We start from the raw sequence: 26,449 nt of genomic DNA on the forward strand, positions 1-26,449 counted from the left end.
AACATACGATAAGATAAATATATAAACACTGGTTGTTCACACCTCTCTCATCTAGATGTAAAACACACTCTCATCTGTATAATATAATATTATAAACTTAAATCATGTGTTTGTTTTGTTTGTTAGTTGTTTAACGCCTCACTCAGCAACAGTCCAGCTATGTCTGTAAATACTCGACCAGACAATCCAGTGATCAAGATAATGAGCATCGATCTACGCAATTGATATACGATGACAAATGAGTGAGCCTGACCACCAGATCCCGTTAGTCGCCTCTTACGTCAAACGTAGGTTGCTAAAGACCAAATAATTAACACCATTGAAGAACCATAAAAACAAAGTTTTACCCAACTTCCTTTTACGCATTTAAATCAAAACATGTTAATATCTGAACAAACTAAAATCATGTTCAAGTAATTTCAAAATGGGTCGTTTTCTATATTTGTATGGTCCTTCATAGTGACATAGAGGTGGTTGTTAGATTATAGGGAGGTTAAGGGTATGTATACTGTTAGAATATAGTTTCGTGACTTAATCATGAGTGTATGCGAACCTCGCTGCTGGTGATCCAATCATCATGATTACCTTTATAGTTGACTATCATTTACCCTTACTAATATCATTCTTTAGGGGTACATCATAGGTATCAGGATATGCACGTGACACACGCGTAAAACACGTGAACTTACAACGTTGTCTACTGTCCTTATTGTCTGCCAAAGATTAAATTGATTTTCTAAACAACGGCAAGCCGCAAATCCAGCAATCGTTACTACCCGTGAATGATTTGGCTCAGAGCTTCAGTCTGGTTCCACTGCACAAAACAAACGCTCGAAAGGAAACAACTACAAGGCAGTGACAGTTCAGTTGAAAGTGTCATCGCTGTAAACGATGCAAGATATTTTGGTGAGGTAAGCGGAGCATCACTACGAACGTACTCGAATATCATGAAACGAAATATACACATTTTGTATGCACTGTTTTTCCTAACTCTTGCAAGAAGCCTTGACTTTCGTTTTCAAGAATTTACCGATAATTCCGCTTGTGGAGGCAAGATTCTTCAGAGCCAGTACAGGTACGGCATGGCTAACGGAGTCAGTCAAGTCAAGTGTGCCCTCCTGTGTGCTGAAAGTGATTTGTGCAAGTCTTTTCAACATCACAAACTCAATCGGAGTTGTCAGCTTAATGATGACCTCGATATTGGCGATTGCTCTAAGATGACTGATGCTGTCGATTTCAGTTATCATGAAAAGGTGAGTTCATATTTTACACATTCTAATTCCGGGATTCACAATGCCTTTTAGAATTCAGGGAATGGATTCATAATGCCGTTTAGATTTCAGGGAATGAATTCACAATGCCTTTTAGAATTCAGGGAATGGATTCATAATGCCTTTTAGAATGAAGGGAATGAATTCACAATGCTGTTTAAAATTCAGGAAATGAATTCACGATGCCTTTTAGAATTCAGGGAAAGAATTCACAATGCTGTTTAAAATTCAGGAAATGAATTCACGATGCCTATTAGAATTCAGGGAAAGAATTCACAATGCTGTTTAAAATTCAGGGAATGAATTCACGATGCCTTTTAGAATTCAGGGAAAAAATTCACAATGCTGTTTAAAATTCAGGGACTGAATTCACGATGCCTTTTAGAATTCAGGGGAAAAAATCACAATGCTGTTTAAAATTCAGGGAATGAACTCACGATGCCTTTCAGAATTCAGGGAAAGAATTCACAATGCTGTTTAAAATTCAGGGAATGAATTCACGATGCCTTTTAGAATTCAGGGAAAAAATTCACAATGCTGTTTAAAATTCAGAGACTGAATTCACAATGCCTTTTAGAATTCAGGGAAAAAAATCACAATGCTGTTTAAAATTCAGGGAATGAATTCACGATGCCTTTCAGAATTCAGGGAAAGAATTCACAATGCTGTTTAAAATTCAGGGAATGAATTCACGATGCCTTTCAGAATTCACAATGCTGTTTAAAATTCAGGGAATGAATTCACGATACCTTTTAGAATTCAGGGAAAGAATTCACAATTCTGTTTCAAATTCAGGGAATGAATTCACAGGAGCCTCTGCACTTTCTGTTTTAATGTTGATATTTTGACAAATAAATAATGTTATTTAAAAATGCTCTTGGTTTGCCTTTGAAAAAAGGTGGTTTATTTAACACAGAATGCCTACTACTACAATGTACTTCATAAGCGGAACAGGTTCCATGGAATACAGAGACATTGTTTGTAGACTCTGCAAGGAATATTTATAATTTTTCACAGTCAGTGTGATTGTGAGGTATGTAAGCTGAAATTCATTGTAGACACCTCCAAAAATAGTTATGGTTCAATTATATCAGTATTAAGGGCATTTTCTCTTAGAATCTGCACTTGGAACACTTTGGTTTTAACAAAAGACCACTTTCATCGCCATACAAAAAATGCCAAATAGTCAATTATGCCTATGCAATCTGGTCAAATTAAGGTTAAGAATGCTTACGATCACTGTTTTCCTCCTTTTGTGTAAATTTGATTGGACAATATTAAATAAATAATGAGAATATGCGATTTGAATGTTTGGAGCCCATTATTTCCAAATTAGGTTTAAGTGACTCAGAACACTCTGGTTTACAAGCGACGCAATGCAATCTAAATTTGGTATCATTACTTGAAACGCTGTGCAACTTTCGTCTTTTCCCCTTGTGCAAAGCTGTCAACAACTTCATCAAACTCAATATCAAAATTAGCATTGTTGACCTCAGACAGGTTTTCACACGTTATATGGCGGCGGTCTGTAACTAATCGAGTCTGGACCAGACAATCCAATGATCAACAGCATGAACATCGATCTGCGCAATTGGGAACCGATGACATGTGTCAACCAAGTCAGCGAGCCTGACCGTCCGATCCCCTTAGTCGCCTTTTACGACAAGCATGGGTTCCTGGAGCCAGTAATTAGCATTATGTTAACTTTTAATGTTTCTCAAAGTACTGGAACTTGTCTGATGCAGTGACGTTCATGTATGTGCGTAATCGAACGGTGTCCACATTAATGATGGCTATTATATAGCGCCTGTTTCCACACACTTGTGCATCTCCAAGGCGCTAACACGTTATTAGGTTAACAGTCACATGACTTATCCCACCGGGTACCCATTCACTGATTGGTGAACAGAGGCACTTTATGAACAAACCCACTTGCCTAGGGTTAGACCACATGTGTCATGTTTGCTTCGTTGAAACTCTCAGGAGTCAAGCTGCTAGACACGGTCACCCATCCAAAGAATTTCGTTGCTAACCTTCAACTGATTCGTGACCTGGGCTACCTAGCTAACATTTCCTCTCCGTCAACACACATATATTCATGGAAACAAATAAAAGTGTGTATGGTTTTATAGCAAGGAAAATGCCAATGGCTGAATTCAATATTCAGACTCTTTTAATGCATGTGAACAAAATGAGGTAACGTGTGAAGTGTTAACATGCAGTGAAACAGAAAAAGTCGTGTTGATAACATGCCTCCACGTGTTGTTCCTTTATTTAGTGTAGTCAGTGTATTTCAAGCTCCCTACTGCTCTGTATCATTAAGCCGACACCCCTAAAAGTATCAGTTTTGATTAAAATGATTATTGCGGAACACCTCCTTCTATATTTTATTGTAGATGTCTCCTCTGGTGGCTTTAATGAACTTCTCAAGATGATCAGTATATACGCCAAATAATAACAGGCGAATCGGTCAGTAAGATTTAAACGGACTTTTCAACATTATCATCGTTAAGCAGTTGGATTCGACAAACTGGTTGATAGCATGAGCACCTGTCACTGACCGAAGGCCACCGTATGAAGTGTCTGTAGGGGGGCCTGCGTCCATCATGAACGCCAAGTCTACATCCAGAGGTGAACGAGAATCTGACCACCTGTTGCATGTTGACCAGGCTGGGGTAGACCTACATTATCGGGGACAAATGTACATATTTTCCGTGGCCTTTGACATATTTCCTGTTTCATATACGTATTTATAGTCAAACAACTGAGAATATTTGTCAAAGGTGAGGACATCGCAACCTTTCGCGAAACCTGGTATCATCATTATTTGATGGTGATTTATCAATAGTAGCGACAAAACCCTTTCCATGACGACAATATGATGAGCGAGTGTTTGCGAAGAGGTCAGAGCATCCTGTCTCGTAAACACCCGTCATACACACATGCAGAGGCTAGTCAAATATTTACCTGAAATAATTCCGAAAATATGGTTGAAGTTAAACTGAGGAATTGCATGGGACAAATTTGGAAAGTCCTCCATATATCTGCAATATAACATTTTACCTACTGAGGCCTTGAATGTTGTAATACTGATCTATCAACGTTCTGAGCAAGAGCCGCTTGACGCTCTTTGAAATCTTGGTTGGAAAGAGCATGCTCCAAATTTGAAATGTAAACATCAAAGGTTGGGGCTGATGGAATTTTGTTCGACATAAAGGGCAGTTGACTATTGGAAAGTTGAAATAACGCACACTTGTATGGTTTTGTCTCTTCTTATTTGTAAAACCTAGAAAGATTTCTTTTAGTACTTTCTGGAACAAAGAATTTCGATTGAAAAAGGACCTCAAGATTTCCAATTGTTAGTATGTAAGCTAGATAAATACTTCCCCGGAATAACACCCCCAGGGGAGAACCTATGGAGAATTCTACGTACCTTTCTTCAACACTCTCTGAAGAACAACAGAATATCAATTCATATCGATTATGAAAACTAACATCGATTGCACTTGGTGACAAAAGTCATGTTTAGCAAGAGAGAACGACTGCACCTTCACACACCAGTAGGGGCGGCGGGGTAGCCTAATGGTTAAAGCGTTGGCTCGTCACGCCGAAGACCCGGGTTCGAATCCCCACATGGGTACAATGTGTGAAGCCCATTTCTGGTGTCCCCCGCCGTGATTTTGCTGGAATATTGCTAAAAGCGGCGTAAACCCAAACTCAGTCAGTCAGTCACACACCAGTAAACCATTATGATCAATAGGGTAACGGTGATTTATCACCTGTAATTTATATCTATGGAGGATAAACCTATATTCGAGGACCGAGAATCTACAAACAGTGCTGAGTACGTCCGAAGGTTGTAAACACTGTTATTTTCATCGCAGATTGTAGCGTTCGTCTTTTCTGGTGTCAAGCGCGACCCGGGCTGCCCTGACTGGCTGTATAACTCACGATTCAGTCGATCTCGAATGGTCATTACTAACTCGTGCCCGAAAATACTGATTGACTGAGGCTAGTTTTACACCGCACTCAGCAATATTACAGCTATTATGGCGGCGGTCTGTAAATAATCGAGTCAAGTCAAAACTCAAAGATTTTTATTGTATAAAAGGCCTCCGGCCCATATACATAGGAGTTATACATATACATTATACATATGGTGCAATAAGTAGTAATTAGTGATCCAAACAGCAAATCATAATACAGGCAGTAAAGTACGTACAAGTAGTGAAATACGATGGGTCTACAAAACTATATTTCAGATTGTTACGTTTAATAAGAGCATAATTGATATAGTCCGACAGCTTTATTATTACATGCTGGTCAGGTGATGAAAAAAGTAGTTTAAAAGCTAATGTGGGTGGCTTACATAGATAATATTCAGCTATATCTTCGTACGTAAATCATTTGTTCAAAGGACATACAAGTAAAAACTGGATTTCATTTTCCACATCTAAATTACACAGAGGGCACATTCTCTTGCATCTTTCATTATAATAACGTCTTCCTTCGTTTACCATTATGTTGATCAAGCCTAACCTAAAACGTATAAATGGATATCTTAATTTCTTTGATGTTAAAAACGACAACTATTTCTCCGGCTGGAGTAGTGATTTTTATGTTCTTTACACATCTAAATTACACAGAGGGCACATTCTCTTGCATCGTTCTATATAAAAACGTCTTTCCGTGTTTACCATTATGTTGATCAAGCCTAACCTAAAACGTATGAATGGATATTGTTACGAGAGTGTGTGTTTTTTGTAATTTGTAAAATCACAAATGTTCAACGTTTTGAGTGTGGGTTGTGGGTCAGATTTGGTATCATATATGTTCAATGGCAATAGTATTTTAGCGGCACGCCTTTTGAGATAGCGCTCCAGAGTTGCCTCCCTTGGCCTTATTTCTGTTTTGACCGGCAGCCTGGTTCCCTGGGTCTGTTGCGCCTGCGCTACGCTCCGACACTGTTTTGACCGGTCGTACGTTCCACAGATTTCCATAAAGTTCTCAGTGGATAAAGAATGTTCTGGACTGTGTCAGTATATTTATAAAGACTAGTTGTTGTGTTGTCACACACGGGGACTAACACACAGAAATTACACAGGACTTTTTATCACTGGAGTCGTGTGTATATCTTTCTGCGGTCACCTGCCTACCATCGTCGATTGTCTGCCATCATCTGACCTACATTCAAGATTGACAGTGCGAGCCTGAATGCTCTCATTGTAAACTACCTTCAATTAGAGTATCTGCTCTTATTGTAAATGGCAATTAAGGGAGCACCTTTAGAATACGGCACCAGAACTTCTCGAGTGGACGATCGCTGCCGTAGGTCACGTGTCATTAAGACAAGCAGCCAGTTTATGAGAACCCGTCGGACGCGAACCCGCGACCTTCGGATTGTTAGCTCGACAGCTAACCGACTGAGCTACGTCCACACTGTTGCACAATGTGCAAATTTATCGAGTCATTCCTGTGACGTCATGGAAATGAACGGAAAGAGTCGAATAGGTCACGGACAGTTACGAAGGTTACGGGTAGACTTCGTGATTTTTATTTAGGGACAATTGCCGAATGGATCCGATGCCATTTGGCACACTCGTCCCATTCCGTAATCTGCAAGATAACGTGTGTCGTGGAATGAGCCGATATGCCTCAAACTGAAAAGGGTTGTTGACGTCAGGCGTCAAACGTAGATTTCACGGTGCATGCATTTCACGGTGCATGCATGCATTTTATATAAATGCAAAAAGGAAAAACAACAAATGGTACTCACTTATTACACCGGACCAGCTATATTGGATTAGGCCCCTAACCCTAACCCTAAACCCTAAACCCAACCCTAAACCCTAAACCTAACCCCTTGAAATAATCCTAATAAATAGAATGCATTGACCGAACCGGCAGTATTAAAAATGCAAAAGGAAAAACAACAAATGGTACTCACGTATTACACCGGACATGTCATGTATCTACTATATTGGATTAGGTCCCTAACCCTAAACCCTAAACCCTAAACCCTAAGCCCTAACCCTAACCCTAACCTCTTGAAATAATCCCAATAAATAGAATGCACTGACCGAATCGGACCAAACATGACTGACGTTTCCAGTGTAATGCATTTTTACCACTTCGAAAAATAAAATACTAATAAAAAACGTTGCTATGTAATGGTGCAAATTACTGAATGAAAAAAAAGATATATGTATGTCAGTTCACATTGGTAAATCATTTAGACTTAATAGTTACTTATAAACCGAAATATAAAATATATTTACATAATTTAAATAATTACATTGACCAAAATTGCGAATAATCGAATGTAGCTTGCTGTTGCTCAATATATCACTGAATATTTTAGACTTGTCTGTGTTATATTTTGCTGGTTCAAATGGGATTCTTAAACCTTTTGTCACGGCAATTATTTAACCGTAACAATATCTTAATTTCTTTGATGTTAAAAACGACGATAGATATTTCTGGAGTAGTGTACATTCTATAAGAGTCATTCCGTGAACTATTATCTATCACTGAATGCCATTCTCGATTAAACATATTAAGACTTCTTTCTCGAAACTGAGTTAAAAACAAACTTGCATCACCAACTGACTGACTTAACCATACAAAACCATAACCATGTGAAAACTAAAGTTTTCTTACATAAGATACCCACGTCACTTTACCAATGTTGTCCTAATGAACAAGCATGTTATATTACTTTTTAGGTGATCTATTTTCTTGCATACACAGTATCTTAAACCAGAATTTTATCGAATATGAGCATTTATATACAGGGGATACCTCCCACATTTACCGTACACCATACAATTCGGTGTAGATGGCCCAATATTCAAACATTTCTTACAGGCCATCAGATGTAATGTTTTATGCATTCATATCGCTGGAATCCCCAGATCTCGGATCCATACAAAACAATAGGTTGAATTTGACAATCAAATAGTTTAAAGTAAACAATGGGCGTCAACACACCAATTTTATACAAGGCAGATAAAAGGCTTATCAATGCTTTCTTAGCTTTCAATGATAGGTTAGTTATTAAAAGGATCATCGTTCTTTAGCAGATATCCGGCCACCTTTTTCTAAATATAACAATTTTAGTCTTATCTAGATTAATTGATAAATCCCATGTCTTAGAAAACCGTTCCAAAATCTCCAACTACATATTCTGATAAAGGAATTACGTAATCAGCAAATAACAGAATAAAAGGTTCTAAGAGATCTGGAAACATGTGGATCCCATGCTTACCATTTGTGTAGTACAATTCGTTGATAAACAGGGAAAATAGATTTGGACTCATACCACATCCTTGTCTTAAGCGAACGGGGCAGTCGAAAAAATCAGTCTTATCATCACCACAACGTACACAAGCTTTGACATTAGTATACATTACTTTAAAATCGAATACATTCTACCTCTCAGGCCAGTATTACTTAAAGAGTACCACAATTTAGAACGATTAACAGAATCAAATGCTTTAAAAATCCTCAAAAGCTACATATAGTTTACGCTAACGACGGGATAGACATTTCTGGGCTACTGCAAATAGTGTAAAGATATGATCAGAAGTTGAATATTTCTTTCTAAAAGCTGCTTGTGATTCCGGAATTTTATCTGTCATACTTGTACATTTAGTGAGTCTGTTATTTAGAACAGATGTAAAGACTTTACCTAAAATACTCATAAGGGAGATTACTCTATAATTATCTGGATTGGTGACATCACCTTTCTAATGTAATGGAACAATAATTGATCGCGCCCAACAACGGGCGGTAGATACCATTTTCAAACAATTTATAAAACAATGCAGTGAGCAACAGCATGAGCATCGATCTACGCAACTGAGATACGATGACATGTGTCAGCCAAGTCAGTGAGCCTGACTACCTGATCCCGTTAGTCGCCTCTTTCGACAAGCATGGGTTACTGAAGATCAATGTTAACCCGAATCTTCACGGATGTGCCCGTAAATACGTCACCTTCTTGCTGTTAAAGTACAGGAAAAAAAGCGATCTTAAAAATAAGATGATCATAACATAACGTCGATGTCAGAGGCGGATGGCGCTTGGTTGTTACCTTGATGACATTGAGTTGTTTTTCTACAATATGAATGAGATTTTACTTAACACTGTGATATTGACACATAAACATACGGAGGCTTGTTCATTGTATATGAGTAACTGTATATCATATATTGTATAAATAACTCGTCATGTGTGTGGCATAACCATGTGAGTAAGTGAGTTCAAATAACGGCAACATTTCACCCATATTGTGGCTGAACCACGTTGTACTGTTACTATTTAAAACCTTAAAAACTGTCACCAATGGACAGTATGATAACTATCACTATATCGCAAATTGTTTTAAAAATCGAAAACTTAAAACCTAACAGTTAGTCCACGATACAAAAACTCAAAATGAGATTATAGAAAGTAAGTAAAGGTGGGATCACCGTACTCGGGGCCATTTGGACTTGCCGTACCTTTCTTCATGGTTTGTCCTCGACGTGCATTTAAGAAGAATAAGCGTCAATCTTGGGAAATTGTTTCCAAGATACATTCCCGCACACCGATGTCAAAGGTTTGGAACATGATTCAAAGAATAACGGGCAAAGGTTCAAAGTCTACTGTCCACCATCTGAAGGATGGTGACAATGTATTGACAGGTAAGGTTGACATTGCCAACAAGCTTAGTGAAACCCTTGCCAAGCATTCTTCAGATTGAAATAAGTGTATTGAAATAAGTATTTCAATGTCAAAACATTGAAGAGTCTTTTTTGTTTGAATTGTCATTTAATCATTGCATTTTTAAAAGAAATAGAGTTATCAGATTAAAGTTGTGTAAATCGATAAATCTTTTATGCTTGGTAGTTTAGATAAACAACTGATATTGTTAGACGCTGTATCCTCGAAGGGGTTAAAGCACCGTAAAAGTGTTGTCCTCCTGAGGGGGTACGTAAGTCCCAAAACAATTAAGTAAATTTTAAACATACTACGATTTCCAACTGTAGTATATATGGTATTTTAATTTTATAGCTAGATTGTCAAAAATTGCTGACAAGGGATGGTGTAAATCCAGCTAGGGTCCATGCAGGTAGCAAAAGTAATGTCAGTCCCCATGGTCCCTATAATGGTGATCTACCTTCAGTTGTTGGCAATCTATAACCCGTGTTATATAATTTTATTGTCTTCTTTAAGTATAATGTTTTAGTTTTGCATGCTAGTTTTATGTTGATATCTGTGATACTCTAGCATTTTACTGTCCATCGTCGTCAGATTTTACTCTTCAAATTATTTTCATCTGTATTGTTTAAATTGTTTTCGTCACGATATGGCTGAGATATTGCCGATGTGACGTTAAATATTAACTAACTCATTTAATGGTTTGCTATCAGGATATATACCTTTCACTTAGTTACCGGTAATAATTTGGGGAAACAAAGCGCTTTGAGCATGACTGAAGATGGGATGGGCTATAGCGTGAAAGATTTAGTAATCATTAACTGTCGTTCAGCTTGAGATAGTTAAGAGCCATCCATGCTCTCATATTGGCAATACAAGCTTCCAGTTGTAGGACACCATGGTGGGCGCTTACTGGTTCGATCGACGCGTATAGTTAGTTGTCATCCGCGTACAAGTGGGATTGGAGGCCATGACTTCTTATGATGTCACCGATCGGCAGAATGTAGACACTGAAAAGGAGCGGACCCAGAACAGATCCTTGAGGTACTCCAACAGATAGAGAAGTTATATCTGAGGCTGCAGAACCAACAGTCACATACTGTGTTCGATCTTGAAGATAATTCTTGATCCATGAGAGTGCTGATCCAGTGATGCCGAGTCTGGTCTCAAGTCTTGTGAATAGTATGGCATGATCTATTGTGTCGAATAGGGAGCACAAGCTTTGACTTTGTCATGGGATGACGTTGCGTTCTACATGCGACGACCGCGGATCAAAGTCAAAGATTTTTATTGTACAAAAGTTATACATATACGTTATACATATAGTGCAATAAGTAGTAATTAAAGTACTGTCGGAAATAGAATAAAACTGTTTTTAGGTTTTTACTCTGTATCCCAAAAATTTACACAGTTGCAAATTGCATATGTCGAAATAACCCACTTCGGCCTAACTGGGCGTTCAGTGGGATGCGTAATACGATATCCAGAAAAGCATGTTTACTCGTAAAATCGGGCAAAACTTAGAAAAACTACGAATAGCTGCTGAAAACAATCGATCAGACTATAGATGACAATTAAGTCGCTCAGCCAGGTATGACGACGGACCGTCGACTCATCTGGCATGAAATGCACGTGCTGCCTGCAGGCACAAGGGGTCATCTCAAAGATATTTTGTGTTTTTTCATGTGTGTTGACTATGTCTCATCTAGTGATTAACATCTTTCGTGTCTTTCTTTCATAAAGTTTATGTTGAGATATGTAAAAGAATATGATACCCGAAAAGCATAAAAACGCATCGTAGTATATAGGTGGCATGACCACCCGAAGATCGACAGGACTAAATATTATTTGTAAATTGTTATGACGTGCCGTGTATCTCCCCAGTATAATTGTCCTAAAGGATTATCTTATCTTAGCTGATATCTCTATGCCCCAGCCCGATCCCAGGTTTTGCTTTTGAGGCGACCACTCCTATCTGTTTCTTTTTATAGTGACAGTGAGACTCCATGGTAGCTACATCCTTGGTAGTTTCAGTATAAAAGTTATTATGTTTACGTCAGCTATCGTTTATAATGAATCTACGTCTAGTTTCAAATTGGGCATTTATAAAGTGTCCTTTGTAATACAATATCGTCGCACACTAATTTGCAAAAAGCCATGGTCTGTTCCAATTAAGTCCATTCGGACTTAGAAAAAACCGCATTGCTCAATTTTGCACTAATTTCCCCTCAGGAAAGTCATTTTTCTCCGTTTCTTATCTCTCTGCCACTGAGACTGTGGTTAGGCGGGCAGATATTTCACACTTTCACATATCAACTACATAAATTGTAGAGATAAATGAGAAAATACAGGGTTTTTTTCTATTTCTGACAGTACTTTAGTGATCCAAACAGCAAATCATGTCACAGGCACTAAATTACGTACAAGTAGTGAAATACGATGGTCTACAAAACTTTACATCAGATTGTTTAATAAGATGGCCAGTTTAATAAGAGCATAATTTATATAGTAGGACAGCTTTATTATTACATGCTGGTCAGTTGATGAAAAAAGTAGTTTAAAAGCTAATGTGGGTGGCTTACATAGATAATATTCAGCTATATATTTCATAGGCAAATATTTATAAAAAGTACATACAAGTACAAACTGGATTTCATTTTCCACATCTAAATTACACAGAGGGCACATTCTCTTGCATCGTTCTATATAAAAATGTCTTCCTTCTTTTACCATTATGTTGATCAAGCCTAACCTAAAACGTATGAATGGATATCTTAATTTCTTTGATGTTAAAAACGATGATAGGTATTTCTTGAGTAGTGATTTGTATATTCTATAAGAGTCATACCATATCTATGACTAAATGTCATTTTTGATTAAACATATTAAAGGTCACATGCAACGTAAAACACAACTTTGCAGATTCTGATACCTTTCGGTATGGACTTACCGAAACAAAGCATCAAAAAATGCAAATTCAACTTATAAAGTTGAAAAATAACGCGATGAAAAAAAACGCGCGAAATCGGAGTTCAAACGTTTCACTAATTTTCCCCAGACTTTTCTGGGGAATACGGGTTTCAACAGCTGGGCTGCGCTCATAGCACGTGCGCAGTGAAATAGGTTCGCGCAACTTGGAAGCGGGCTGTCTGGTGAATACTCGGTGAAGGCTCTGGTGTGAGCTATTTTCATAATGTTTTGTTGATATCTCACAGTCGCGAGCTTTTTTATATTTTATGACAGTAAATAAACTGTTTATATAATTTCATTTGTCTATTTCACCACACGTTCTTACCGAGTCACTTTCTCAGTTCGATACTTAAAAGCAATGTCATTATTTAGCGTTGACACAATTTCTAACAGTGATATAGATATGTCGCTGTCACAGACAAAACTCAATGTCTTGTTTTATTGACACCTGTGTGTCTGCCTGCCTGTCTGCTAATGACAATATTCAATACACAACTGCGATCACTGACCACATGCAATTTGAACTTAACACCAATCAGGCTATACACTATAAACAAAATGCATTGATTTATGGCCCGAGTTCGGTCTCTGTCACATTATGTAATTACACAGACAGGCAGGTGTGATACTTGAACACATGACATGTTATGATGTCTGTTGATTGCAAAATGTTATACACAAAAAATGAGCATGTATTTACAAAACCCAACATCTCTCTATATATACACACAGTGAGCCGTGAAGGCGGCATCTGCTAATGAACCAGCCGTTACACTTGAGTGCACACCCACCCGCTCTGACTGGGTTCGGTATCCCGGCTGGTTCGTTTCGAGGGAAGTAAACCCAAGTACAAAATATTGCACTTTTGATTTGCGATTATACGCTTATAATTTTGTTTATATGTTTTTTCATAATCAGCAATGCATATTATATGTCATGAATAAGTGATAATTGTGTTTTAATTATGTTTGATTTTTTGGTTGCATGTGACCTTTAAGACTTCTTTCTCGAAACTGAGTTAAAAACAAATTGCATCACCAACTGACTGACCTAACCATTCAAAACCATAACCATGTGAAAACAAACGTTTTCTTACATACGATGTCCACGTCACTTTACCAATGTTGTCCAAATGAATAAGCATGTTATAAGACTTTTTAGTTAATCTCTTTCCTTGCATACTCAATATCTTAATCCAGAATTTTATACATCGAATATGAGCATTTATACACAGGGGATAATTCGGCGTAGATGATCCAACATTCAAAAATGTCTTACAAGCCATCAGATGTATTTTTGTTAAGCATTCATATCGCTGGAATCCCCAGATCTCGGATCCATACAAAAGAATAGGTTGAATTTTTCAATGAAATAGTTTAAGGTAAATACTGGGCGTCAACACACCAATTTTATACAAGGCAGATAAAAGACTTAACAATGCTTTCTTAGCTTTCAATGATAATTCAGTAACAGATGTTATCCAATTCATAGCGGATGTAAACTTAATACCAAGATAAGTATAATGATCAGAGACAATTACAGGTTAGTTATTAAAGGACCGTCTTTCTTTAGAATACATCCAGCCACCTTTAGTCTTATCTAGATTAACTGATAAATCCCGCGTTGTAGAATACCGTTCCAAAATATTCAACTAGGTTATCTAGATTAACTGATAAATCCCGTGTTGTAGTATACCGTTCCAAAATATTCAACTAGGTTATCTAGATTAACTTATAAATCCCGTGTTGTAGTATACCGTTCCAAAATATTCAACTGGGTTATCTAGATTAACTTATAAATCCCGCGTTGTAGAATACCGTTCCAAAATATTCAACTGGGTTATCTAGATTAACTGATAAATCCCGTGTTGTAGTATACCGTTCCAAAATATTCAACTGGGTTATCTAGATTAACTTATAAATCCCGTGTTGTAGTATACCGTTCCAAAATATTCAACTAGGTTATCTAGATTAACTTATAAATCCCGTGTTGTAGTATACCGTTCCAAAATATTCAACTGGGTTATCTAGATTAACTGATAAATCCCGTGTTGTAGTATACCGTTCCAAAATATTCAACTGGGTTATCTAGATTAACTTATAAATCCCGCGTTGTAGAATACCGTTCCAAAATATTCAACTAGGTTATCTAGATTAACTGATAAATCCCGTGTTGTAGTATACCGTTCCAAAATATTCAACTGGGTTATCTAGATTAACTTATAAATGCCGCGTTGTAGAATACCGTTCCAAAATATTCAACTGGGTTATCTAGATTAACTTGTTTGAGTGGCATTTTAGAAGTTGAGACGTACAGTATATAACAAGTTTTATGGATAACAACTTCTTTATTTTCGTGAGTGCGACGTTTCGATACAGATTCTTGTACCGTTGTCAAGCAAGAGTGCTTGCTTGACAACGGTACAAGAATCTGTATCGAAACGTCGCACTCACGAAAATAAAGAAGTTGTTATCCATAAAACTTGTTATATACTATCTAGATTAACTGATAAATCCCGTGTTGTAGTATACCGTTCCAAAATATTCAACTAGGTTATCTAGATTAACTTATAAATCCCGTGTTGTAGTATACCGTTCCAAAATATTCAACTAGGTTATCTAGATTAACTTATAAATCCCGTGTTGTAGTATACCGTTCCAAAATATTCAACTGGGTTATCTAGATTAACTTATAAATCCCGCGTTGTAGAATACCGTTCCAAAATATTCAACTAGGTTATCTAGATTAACTTATAAATCCCGTGTTGTAGTATACCGTTCCAAAATATTCAACTGGGTTATCTAGATTAACTTATAAATCCCGCGTTGTAGAATACCGTTCCAAAATATTCAACTAGGTTATCTAGATTAACTGATAAATCCCGTGTTGTAGTATACCGTTCCAAAATATTCAACTAGGTTATCTAGATTAACTGATAAATCCCGTGTTGTAGTATACCGTTCCAAAATATTCAACTAGGTTATCTAGATTAACTTATAAATCCCGTGTTGTAGTATACCGTTCCAAAATATTCAACTAGGTTATCTAGATTAACTTATAAATCCCGTGTTGTAGTATACCGTTCCAAAATATTCAACTGGGTTATCTAGATTAACTTATAAATCCCGCGTTGTAGAATACCGTTCCAAAATATTCAACTAGGTTATCTAGATTAACTTATAAATCCCGTGTTGTAGTATACCGTTCCAAAATATTCAACTGGGTTATCTAGATTAACTTATAAATCCCGCGTTGTAGAATACCGTTCCAAAATATTCAACTAGGTTATCTAGATTAACTGATAAATCCCGTGTTGTAGTATACCGTTCCAAAATATTCAACTAGGTTATCTAGATTAACTTATAAATCCCGTGTTTTAGTATACCGTTCCAAAATATTCAACTAGGTTATCTAGATTAACTGATAAATCCCGTGTTTTAGTATACAGTTCCAAAATATTCAACTAGGTTTGAAGTCCAACTACAGATTCGTGTTCTGATAAAAGAATTATGTCATCAGCAAATTGAAGAATAAAAAGTGCTAAGAGATGTGGAAACATTTGGATGCCATGCCGTTACTCAAAGAGTACCACAATTTAGAACGATTAACAGAATCAAATGCTTTACGGAAATCCCCAAAAGCTACATATAGTTTACGCTAACGACGGGATAGACATTTCTGGGCTACTGCAAATAGTGTAAAGATATGATCAGAAGTTGAATATTTCTTTCTACAACCTGCTTGTGATTCCGGAATTGTATCTGTCATACTTGTACATTTAGTGAGTCTGTTATTTAGAACAGATGTAAAGACTTTACCTAAAATACTCATAAGGGAGATTCCTCTGTAATTATCTGGATTGGTGACATCACCTTTCTAATGTAATGGAACAATAATTGTTCGCGCTCAAAAACGGGGGAAGATACCATTTTCAAACAATTTGTTAAAACACTTATTCAAAAAGGGCATGACAACTAACTGTGAACTTTTCTGTGAAGCTTTTCCACTAACACGAGGTCAAGAACAGCTGGGGCGGTGGGGTAGCCTAGTGGTTAAAGCGTTGGCTCGTCATGCCGAAGACCCGGGTTCGATTCCCCACATGGGCACAATGTGTTAAGCCCATTTCTGGTGTCCCCCGCCGTGATATTGCTGGAATATTGCTAAAAGCGGCGTAAAACCAAACTCAGTCAGTCAGTCAGTCAAGACCAGCTGATTTTTTATTTTTCAAATGCAATAACGCTTCTAAGATGTCATTATTGATGAATCTAATACAAGTTATTCGACGTCTGACATATCTGCAGATAAAATACCCGGTGTTGCATCATCTTGCAGAGGACAAGCATCAAAAGAATTATTATAAACAGAATTATTAGGAAATACCTTTTTTTATAATGATTTAACCATTCCGCTTTCGGAATTAGGGCAGCCAGCCTGTGTTAAAAGTAGGTTTAGGTTTGGGTTTATTTTCCTCAATTTGACGACTTGGGTAATAAATAGAATATTATATTCGTGTCTATGTCATACTCTGTTTACGACACGAGTGCCTTAATATCGGTATCAATACCAACATTTAAACACTCTTGTCGTAAACATAGTATGACATGGGTACTCATATAATATCCTCTATACTATATTAGCCAAAACCGTGTTCCATTGGCGATATTGCTTGTGTGAGATCATATCTCTTTTTGACAGATTTTTTACCATGTCCTGACAATGCTATGACGTCATTAACGTGATGGCGTCACACTGTTATGATGTCGCTGCACTGCAAGTCTAATGGCGGCGGCTTCCTGTTCAGAGATGTACAGTTTTCATTGAAAACCAATGAAGAGTGATTTTTTGTGATAAATAGAATCTGACCCTCGTGTCTTCTGTTATCAAATATATCAACACTCATTGATAAAAGGGAAAATATCCTGGGCAAGCCTCGGATATTTGTAACTTTCTCAACTCGTGTTGATGTATTTGATATCAGTAGACACTTGGGTGAGATTCTCGATATACTTTGAATGGGTTTGTTTCATGTACCCTTTTAGAGGAACAATCACTTTACGCTACTTCAATCCCCGTCGAGGGCACAACCAGACAACCTCAGTTGATAATCACACAATAAATATACATCACTTTGTACTTCGAAATTCATTATGGAGATCTATTTCTGCTAAAAATTACAATATTATCAAAGAAAGAACTTTACTAAGAATTCCTTTACTGTCTTGACATTGAAATATTTATTATTTGACAAAACTGAAATTTGAAAGATATGCTTGACCGTTATTCTCTTATCACTATGGATACCAAATGGATGATCCTTATCTTTAAATAAATATTCAAGGGACTATCAGCTGCGGCTAGTACAAAAGAGGAGAAAATAGACATTTGTTCAGAGAAGAGAAGACTATGGTCAATCAGAGATGTACCTACCTGAGACAGATACGTGAGTACAGAGAACTGGGGTTTGACATTGTGTATACTGATGAAACGTAGGTGAACAAAAAAATATTCGACAGATAGAATGTGGCTGCCATGTGACATGTACTCTGCGCCTCAGATACCGTCAGGTAAAGGGAAAAGACTCATCATATTACACGCGGGTAGGAGAGACTGTGGACTGATTCCAGGATGGGGTCTTGTTTTCGAGGCAAACAGCAGTGAGGGTGACTATCACAAGGAAATGAATTCTCAAGTGTTCATGGAATGGATGGAACATCAACTGTTTCCAGAGTTACACAACCCAAGCGTTAATGTTTTAGATAACGCTTCTTACCATAATGTGAAGTAGGAATCAACAGTTGCCCCAACCATGGCCAGCAAAAAGTGTGTGATGCAAATCCTGGTTGAAAGATCATGATCTTTCTCTTGATACCAAAGACACAAAACCAAAACTTCTTGAAAAAATGAAAGTACACAAACTAAACCACAGTACGAAACTGATGCACTAGCTGGATGTCAGGGACATGTTGTTCTGATAACTCCGGTGAGACACTATGAACTTAACCCCATTGAATTTATATGGGCCACACAGGCGGATCCAGAGGGGGTGCGCACCCCCCACACTTTCTTTTTTTGCCCTGAAAATTTATTAAAAGACCATTGAAACCCGGGTGAAAATGAAATGTGCACCCCTCCTTTTCTCAATAGTGTGCGCGCGAACGCACGCACGCACACATGCACGCGCACACACACACACACACTTTCTTAAAAAGCTGTATCCGCCCTAGACTAACAACTAGTCTCTGAAATAAAAAAGAACAGCACTTTCAAACTTTTATAGTTTGGTACAGCATGCGAGGACGCTTGCGTCCGAGTGCCATAACGTTATAATAGTTCAGGGCGAAAGTGTGTTTTATTACAACTATTGACATGGTGGTAGGGACGAACTTAAGCTGTATTTCTTTTTTTGTTTGATGCCAAATTTAATACTTTCTAAAGATAATTACGATTAATTTAAGGCAGAAAACAAACGACGGTGTCGGTGACCTAAATTAAGAATCCTCGCACAGGGCTAACTGGCGCGCTGTTCTATTGATGTGTCTGCCCCTATTGATGTGTCTACGTTAAGACGAACGTTACCAGAAAAAACAAATGATAACAGTTTGATGACGGTTTACGTTCGGATTAAATATCTTCTCTGAATTATTTTAATTACATCTGTCATTAACGTAAACCATATGGGGCAATATGAACGTTGCATTTCTACTACCAGCGTAAGTTTAGATCAGTACATCCAGAGGAAGTTGAGTAGTCAAGCGACATTCCACAATTGCATTGTGGGAATGTAAACATTACGAACGTTACCGTGTCGCTGAAAACTTGTGAGTCGAAATGACACATTTTAACCGTCGTAAAACATAAACGTAATGTTTCCACCAGTGATGTTAGCTGCGTGAAGCAACAGCAAACCAAGAAACTGGATGCAACGGTGTAGTTTACTGTAGGAGGCCGTACGAGGCGATGACAACTGACATGCATCGTGACGTCGCTTACATTGTGACGTAATGTAAAATGGTTCGATTACGAGGGGGCACACTAGAATGGCGCAGTGACGGGAAAACGTCATTCAATTGTTACGTCATCAAAAAACTATACCTTTATTGTCTGATAATGTATTTTTTTTTTCGATTGTTCTAACCGCTAGGCATCTTAGAAAGCCTGTTTCATACTATTTACTGCATCAGGTATTTTGCTTCAATGTAACACATAAATTTATTTATTGGATAAAGTCATAATTTTATGTGACACAGTTTTAGAGTCCAGTTCAGAAAGTGATTGAATTATTGTTTAAGTTCATATTTCATGAAATCAACTACGAGGATGATAATGTTATTAATTCATTAAAGATGATCATCCATGTAATATTTTGATTAGTACTTTTTACTGCTATGTACGTCAGCGATGTAGGCCTTAACGTAGTCATGGTAACAGCAGTGAAGGCAGTTTACGAATGCTGATTATTGTGAAGTTTTTTTAACCAGTCTGGGTTGTTTTGTTTCTTTTGTTGCTTTTTTCTGTCATGAGCATAGCGTTTCATCAATATCTATTGACACCATAAGTTTGTAAGACAACAAACTTACACGCTAAGATAATTTGTCCAAAACATAAAACAGAATACACGTCTGAAATTTATTGGTTAAAAGATGAACAATATTGCCTAAAACAATCACACAAGGCAATTTGTATTATTAAATCGATTTTCTCATCAATGTGTATTTCTGGAATATTTTGTTTTGCTATAAGCCATGACATACGTTTGACGAGCATGGATTTATTGATCGTTATCATTGTTATTTCAGGCATGTCTCAATGGCGGTTTCCTGAAGCCAGATGGTAGATGCGCATGTGTTGATGGTCACGTGGGTACACGGTGTGAGCGACCAATGACCGGTGGGTATTTATTGGTATTGAGTGTAAGAATTTGTGTATCGCCTCAACTCTACTGTGGATGCTATGGCAACAGCATACATATTTATTCGAGCAGATGCATTCGTAAAATTCTCTTGCATGTGGTTCAAATCATTCTTATACCGATGGTTAAGAGCTAATTCCTGTCTTGTGATATATACATGTACATGCATTAAATCAGGCTTCAAAAGACCTCAGCTGACACTAAAACCTCCTTGCCTCGGTACCTTACACGAGCAAGTCCACTTGTAGCGTGTAACCAATATTCAGGCACCTTGATCGTTAGGTATAATTCATCGTGACAATATCCAAAATAGATCCCGGTAAGGTAACATATATCCCACAAATGTCACAGCAAGCTGCTATGAGAACCTTCGTCGTAGCGATACCTCACCGAGTAGCAATTCTGTGTTCGTTCCAATTGTTCCTTTTACCAAAAACCTAGTCTTATAGTATTATACTACAGGGACAATTGTTTTAGTGGTAGTTTGCACTGGCATAACCATAATCTGTATCTCTAGGGCATGCTTTTCGGTGACTTTAGGGATTTATTCCCGTGATGCTATAAAGTTATGCCCTTGATTTCCATTAATATTTCACTGATCCAATCAAACGCTGGGATAGGTTAAAGTGAAGTGTAATGCATAATACACATAAGAAACTGGCATGCACAATTTCAGTTTAAGTAGATATCGCTTATAAAGATTACTAACACATTGGTCAGTGATCACATAGTGGAACGCAGCGCTTAATACGTCGATTACGGTAATACTAGAATGATAGAAACATCTATAATAAGTATCTCAATTCGTTAAAATATCATTCTCACCAGAGTGTCTGAAATTCTTTGACATGCTTGCTGAATGTACCTCTCGTCTGCTTACGCGTATTAATATCTCGACTTGGGTTAACCCTAAGCTGGGCCCCGTCTCCTCCATTGGCATAGCCAAGCTTTAGCGCAAATTGACGCGCGCAAAGGGAGCCGGGAACCAGCTTCACTGCTGGTGAATACTTGCATGAAATGTACAACGCTTCAGAACTCACTTCAGTCGGGCTGATATAAACAATCTGGAGCGACGTGGTAGCAAAGTACTGCGGTTAAAGTTTGGACTTGTGGCGCCAAGAGCCCTGAGTTCGATTCTCTAGAATAGGTACTATTCTGTTACCTCGTCACTATTTGGCGTCCCTGATGCTGTTTCCAAGCAAGATATGGACCTTGGAATTAACGAATGGTCATGACTTGCTGCTTTATCATGGTTGGTGTTTTTGAAACACTCGGGGGTTATTTTCACATTTGGTGGCTTTTGAGACTGAGTTAAGCGAAAATCCAAAATGTGAAGCTCTTTGTTTTCTGTATTGCTATATCATTTTACTTATCACCGGTCGCTAAAAGACAACGTTCTAGAAATAAAATGGCCACTTTTTCAACTAGAAGGAAATATTCCCTTCACGACCTGCAAAAGGAACCTAAAATGATTTTAAAGCAGACTGACGATACCCTAACAATCTACATTTTCCACTGTTTTTAAACAAAGGCATATTGGCAAACTTTTTTTTATAATCGGTATTATATTGTCAAGATATAAATTCTGATGGTTTTACGCCGCGTTCAGCAATATTGCAGCAATATCACGGCGGGGGACACCAGAAATGGGCTTCACACCTTATCTGGGGAATCGAACCAGGGACTTCAGCGTGACGAGAAGACGCTTTAACCATTAAGTTAACCATTAGGCTACCTCACCCCTGTGTCGAACAGGACGATCCTTCGGGTAGGATGTTATCGAAAGATAGGAATGATAACAAATACATGTCGCGCTGACACCGTTGTGTAAAGGTGACCATATATACAATGTATGACAATTCTCTTCCAACAGATTGTTCTGAGGGTTTCAACTCCGTCCACGGCTACACCAACGGTGTGTACAATATTAAACCAATGGCCTCCACAACGTCATTTCCGGTCCACTGCACCATGAAATTCGGCGGGAGAACAAGAATTGCATATCGGTCTCTGTCTTCAGTGGATTTCTACCAAAACTGGGACGGCTACAAAAACGGTTTTGGTGATATGTCAGGTGACCATTGGCTTGGACTTGAGAAGATTCATCTCATATCAAAACCTGGTTCATATGAATTGAAAGTGGAGGCTGTACTGAAGAATAAAAGTCGCCATCAGCAATATTATGAAGATACGCGAGTGGCCGATGAAACGAACGGCTACAGGATTACATTTTCGGCCGTGAGGACGCCGTACAACAAACCTCTTGGTGATTGTCTGAGCCCTCTGAATGGGTCCTCTTTCAGTACATTTGACCGCGACAACGACAACCAGTCATCCGGAAGCTGCGCAGTCGATTATCAGAGTGGATGGTGGTTTAACGCATGCGCAGACTGCAATCCTACAGGCCGTCTGCTGATGACTGTTGATGGTTTACGGACAAACGTCCAGCATGAGGTTTACTGGACAAATAATTTAGGTAATGCTGTTCCTTCCGTGTTGAAATTGTGGCTTGTAAAGATGTAATATGTACATTCCAGAAATTGGCTCCGGAAACACTTTTGGAAGATGCAGATGTGCATAATACTAATAGGAGAGTACCCAGCTCATTCCCCACATCCAAAACTGCTAGATTTCATAGCAGAGAAGCATCAAGTGTATCACTTGGCGCTGCACAAAAGTCTACGTTTAAACTAGCTTGTAAACGTCTTTAAAGATAAGGTTTTAAGACATTTACAAATTTGTAAACATGTGAATTACAAAGATTTACAATTTTGTAAATATTCACAAAGGGAGATACCTATTGTGTAATGGTAAATATTTTTTTCTGTATGGACTAAATGCAGTTTGTACGTCCTGCTATAGTGGCATTAGTGTTTCATACAGATCCTGAAACAAATATACCCAATACACCGAATGTGGCAAGTCTATCACAGTTTCCGGAAATGAAGAGAGTCTTTGTGTTCTTTTAACTTATTTATTGTATGTGATGTAGGAGCCATTTTTTCGGTAATATATGTTCAGAGACTAGATGCTGCGTGTTACATTACTTAAATGTGCCCGAGCTATAATTAGTACTGTGCTCCTTGTACAGTGGATAAGCAGACAGGTTGAAATTGTTCCTGCTGATCTGTAGGCTGGTTAGACATGTCGCCATGTGATTATCGCTATAATGCACCGAAGAGATTCGTCAACGGGGTGGATTGCCCGTGTAGATGGTGAAGGTTGTATTGTGCTGAATTTGGTTGATGATGTGTGAATAAAGAACTTAGCACAATGGGGGGTTTCTCACCATCAGCATTGATTTTCATGGCACGATAATTTTCTTTGATAACAGCGACACGTGCTTTTCCATATTCAAAAGATTTTTCATCTGAAGGCAGAGTCCATTGTACGACCCGACTGTATTCTGAGCACGTGTGTATGAATTACGATCAAACATTGACGTTACCAGATGTTTGCGAAAAGGTGAGCGTACTCTTCCCCATAGGCGGCAATCGTCGCCTACTGTTTGCAAAATCAAAGTAGATGATACTTTCATCTCTATGTTATAAAACTTTCATCTACAAAGAAGATACTTAAGGATTTTTTTGATGTTTGTTTTAATTATAATGCTGATGTTTTGACAATTTGATATAATTTCTTTAAGTTGCGTAAATACTGAAAATAAACGACCAACATCCGAATAAACATTTAAACTAGGTCATACCTATTTGTATAAACTATATACAACAAGTGTGCGATTACAACGCTATAGCCTGCCTCACAAAACTGCCACCGCGTCACCGTGATAATGCCACTGTCTGAATAACGCTTATCAAAACATATGCTTTGATATAAGTATCATATACGTACATAAAAAGTCTCAGATCCCGCAGTGACTCTCTCTTGACCCAAAATCACTAAACGGACTTTTCGAAAGCGCCTTCTCTTTCGTCAACCCACAACTCTGGCATTCACTTCCCCAAAACCTCAGAAATACAACCACTAAAGACACCTTTAAATCACAGCTTAAGACTCACCTATTTCTATCTGTGTACCAGTAGATAATCATTCTCTGTTCTCTGTTTTATGTATATATGTTCAGTTCTATCACTGCATTAGCGCCACTGAGCATCCGTAAGGAAGATATTAGGAGCTTTACTAATGTATTAGTATTATTATGAAAAGTTGGGTTTTTTAAGTATTCACGTAGGTTCATCTGTGTTCTCTTAATGTGTAAGATGTAGTTAATGAGCTGTAGTTAAATAAAAAAATAGTCAGAAACCACAATGTTTACAATTTTAACAGACAGCTGTGGCTAAATAATCGAAACTGGACAGACAATCCAGTGATCAACAGCATGAGCATCGATCTACGCATTGGGAATACAATGACATGTGTCAACCAAGTCAGCGAGCCTGACCACCCGATTCCGTTAGTCGCCTCTTGCAATAAACATGGGTTGCTAAAGTCCAATTCTAACGCTAATCTTCACGGGTCTCGATTGCGGTTACATTTTATTGGAACGAAGTTGCTTGTTTGTATTAAGACTATATATTTTCAGAGTGAGCATTGTTCTGGAACACTGTTACTTCTATAAATGTGACTTAATATCACAGTGTCACGTCATCAGAGTGATACTACGCTTGTTTGTGAGGTTGTTAGTTTAACGTCACATGCACCAATAGCCCAGCTGTATGACGACGGTATGTTAATACTCGAGTCTGGACCAGACAATCCAGTGTTTGTCATTATGAGCGAGTCTGATCACCCAATACCGTTAGTCGCCTCTTACGTCAAGCAAGGGACGCTACTGACCAATACTACCTCTGATCTTCACGGATGTGATTCCAAACGGTAGATTTTAAAAAGGGTGCATTTTTGACAGAATAGATTGTGTTGCTTTTCTGTGTGACTGGTTTTGTTACTGCGACAGTGCACAATTTATGAATAAATTCTTTATATTTGTATTTTTTCTGTTTGTATATATTTGCTTGTATTTGCCACAAATTTCACTTTCATCCTAAACAGTTACTAATATACTCATGCCAATAATGGTCCCCTCCCCACCCAACCCCATACACACTCACCCCCAACCCCCTCACCAATTAAAAAAATTGAAGGGGGTGATAACCATTATTGGCATTAGTATATTTCAAAATACCTGATCTATGTCACTCAACCAAAACCGTAAGACATTTTAATGTTTGGGCCAATACAGTATTGATCAGTGATGTTTCGACTATAAAAAGGGGTCAACACACTTGACCTCACGATAAATATTGAAACCTTCTCCTTGACCGATCATTGACGGAATTCTCAATTCAATTTTAAGGTAAGTTCTTTGTACAACTCTCTTATGTCAGATAAAGTCATGACTCTATTATGTCAGATAAAGAAATGTATTATTAATGAACAGAAAGTGGCCATATCATGTATTGTATAACATTGTCATGCATAATTTCTTAGCCGTTATTGAATATGTAAGTGATTTAGATGTGTTGTCATGGATTAGTTGTGCCTATATTGCACTCATGTATGGACACATTAGATGTAGTTTACATTAATATTATGTTAGTGAACTAATATGAATAATTGGTTCAATGGCAAATATATG

The 26,449-nt window shown here is 37.8% G+C and overlaps 1 protein-coding gene and 1 long non-coding RNA gene across 2 annotated transcripts; one reads left to right on the plus strand and one right to left on the minus strand.

Annotated features, from left to right (window-relative positions):
* Positions 1-823: 823 nt before the first annotated feature.
* Positions 824-25,221, plus strand: LOC124285401 (fibrinogen-like protein 1). Its single transcript, XM_046721625.1, has 3 exons — positions 824-1,253; positions 20,741-20,831; positions 22,727-25,221. The coding sequence occupies exons 1-3, from the start codon at positions 948-950 to the stop codon at positions 23,374-23,376; spliced, it is 1,047 nt and encodes a 348-aa protein (XP_046577581.1). The 5' UTR covers positions 824-947; the 3' UTR covers positions 23,377-25,221.
* LOC124285402 lies at positions 11,478-12,317 on the minus strand. Its single transcript, XR_006900813.1, has 3 exons — positions 12,162-12,317; positions 11,670-11,674; positions 11,478-11,503 (listed from the first exon to the last, which is right to left on the minus strand). It is a non-coding gene; the product is annotated as an uncharacterized LOC124285402 (long non-coding RNA).
* Positions 25,222-26,449: the final 1,228 nt, after the last annotated feature.

This window comes from Haliotis rubra, unplaced genomic scaffold, assembly GCF_003918875.1.
Source record: "Haliotis rubra isolate DU_JTF1 unplaced genomic scaffold, ASM391887v1 Scf36, whole genome shotgun sequence".
Taxonomy (NCBI): domain Eukaryota; kingdom Metazoa; phylum Mollusca; class Gastropoda; order Lepetellida; family Haliotidae; genus Haliotis; species Haliotis rubra.

Coding starts and splice junctions, on each gene's coding strand:
- LOC124285401 (XM_046721625.1), top strand. CDS start 948: ATGAAACGAAATATACACATTTTGTATGCACTGTTTTTCCTAACTCTT. Junction 1,254..20,740: donor ATTTCAGTTATCATGAAAAG/GTGAGTTCATAT, acceptor TTGTTATTTCAG/GCATGTCTCAATGGCGGTTT. Junction 20,832..22,726: donor GTGTGAGCGACCAATGACCG/GTGGGTATTTAT, acceptor CTCTTCCAACAG/ATTGTTCTGAGGGTTTCAAC.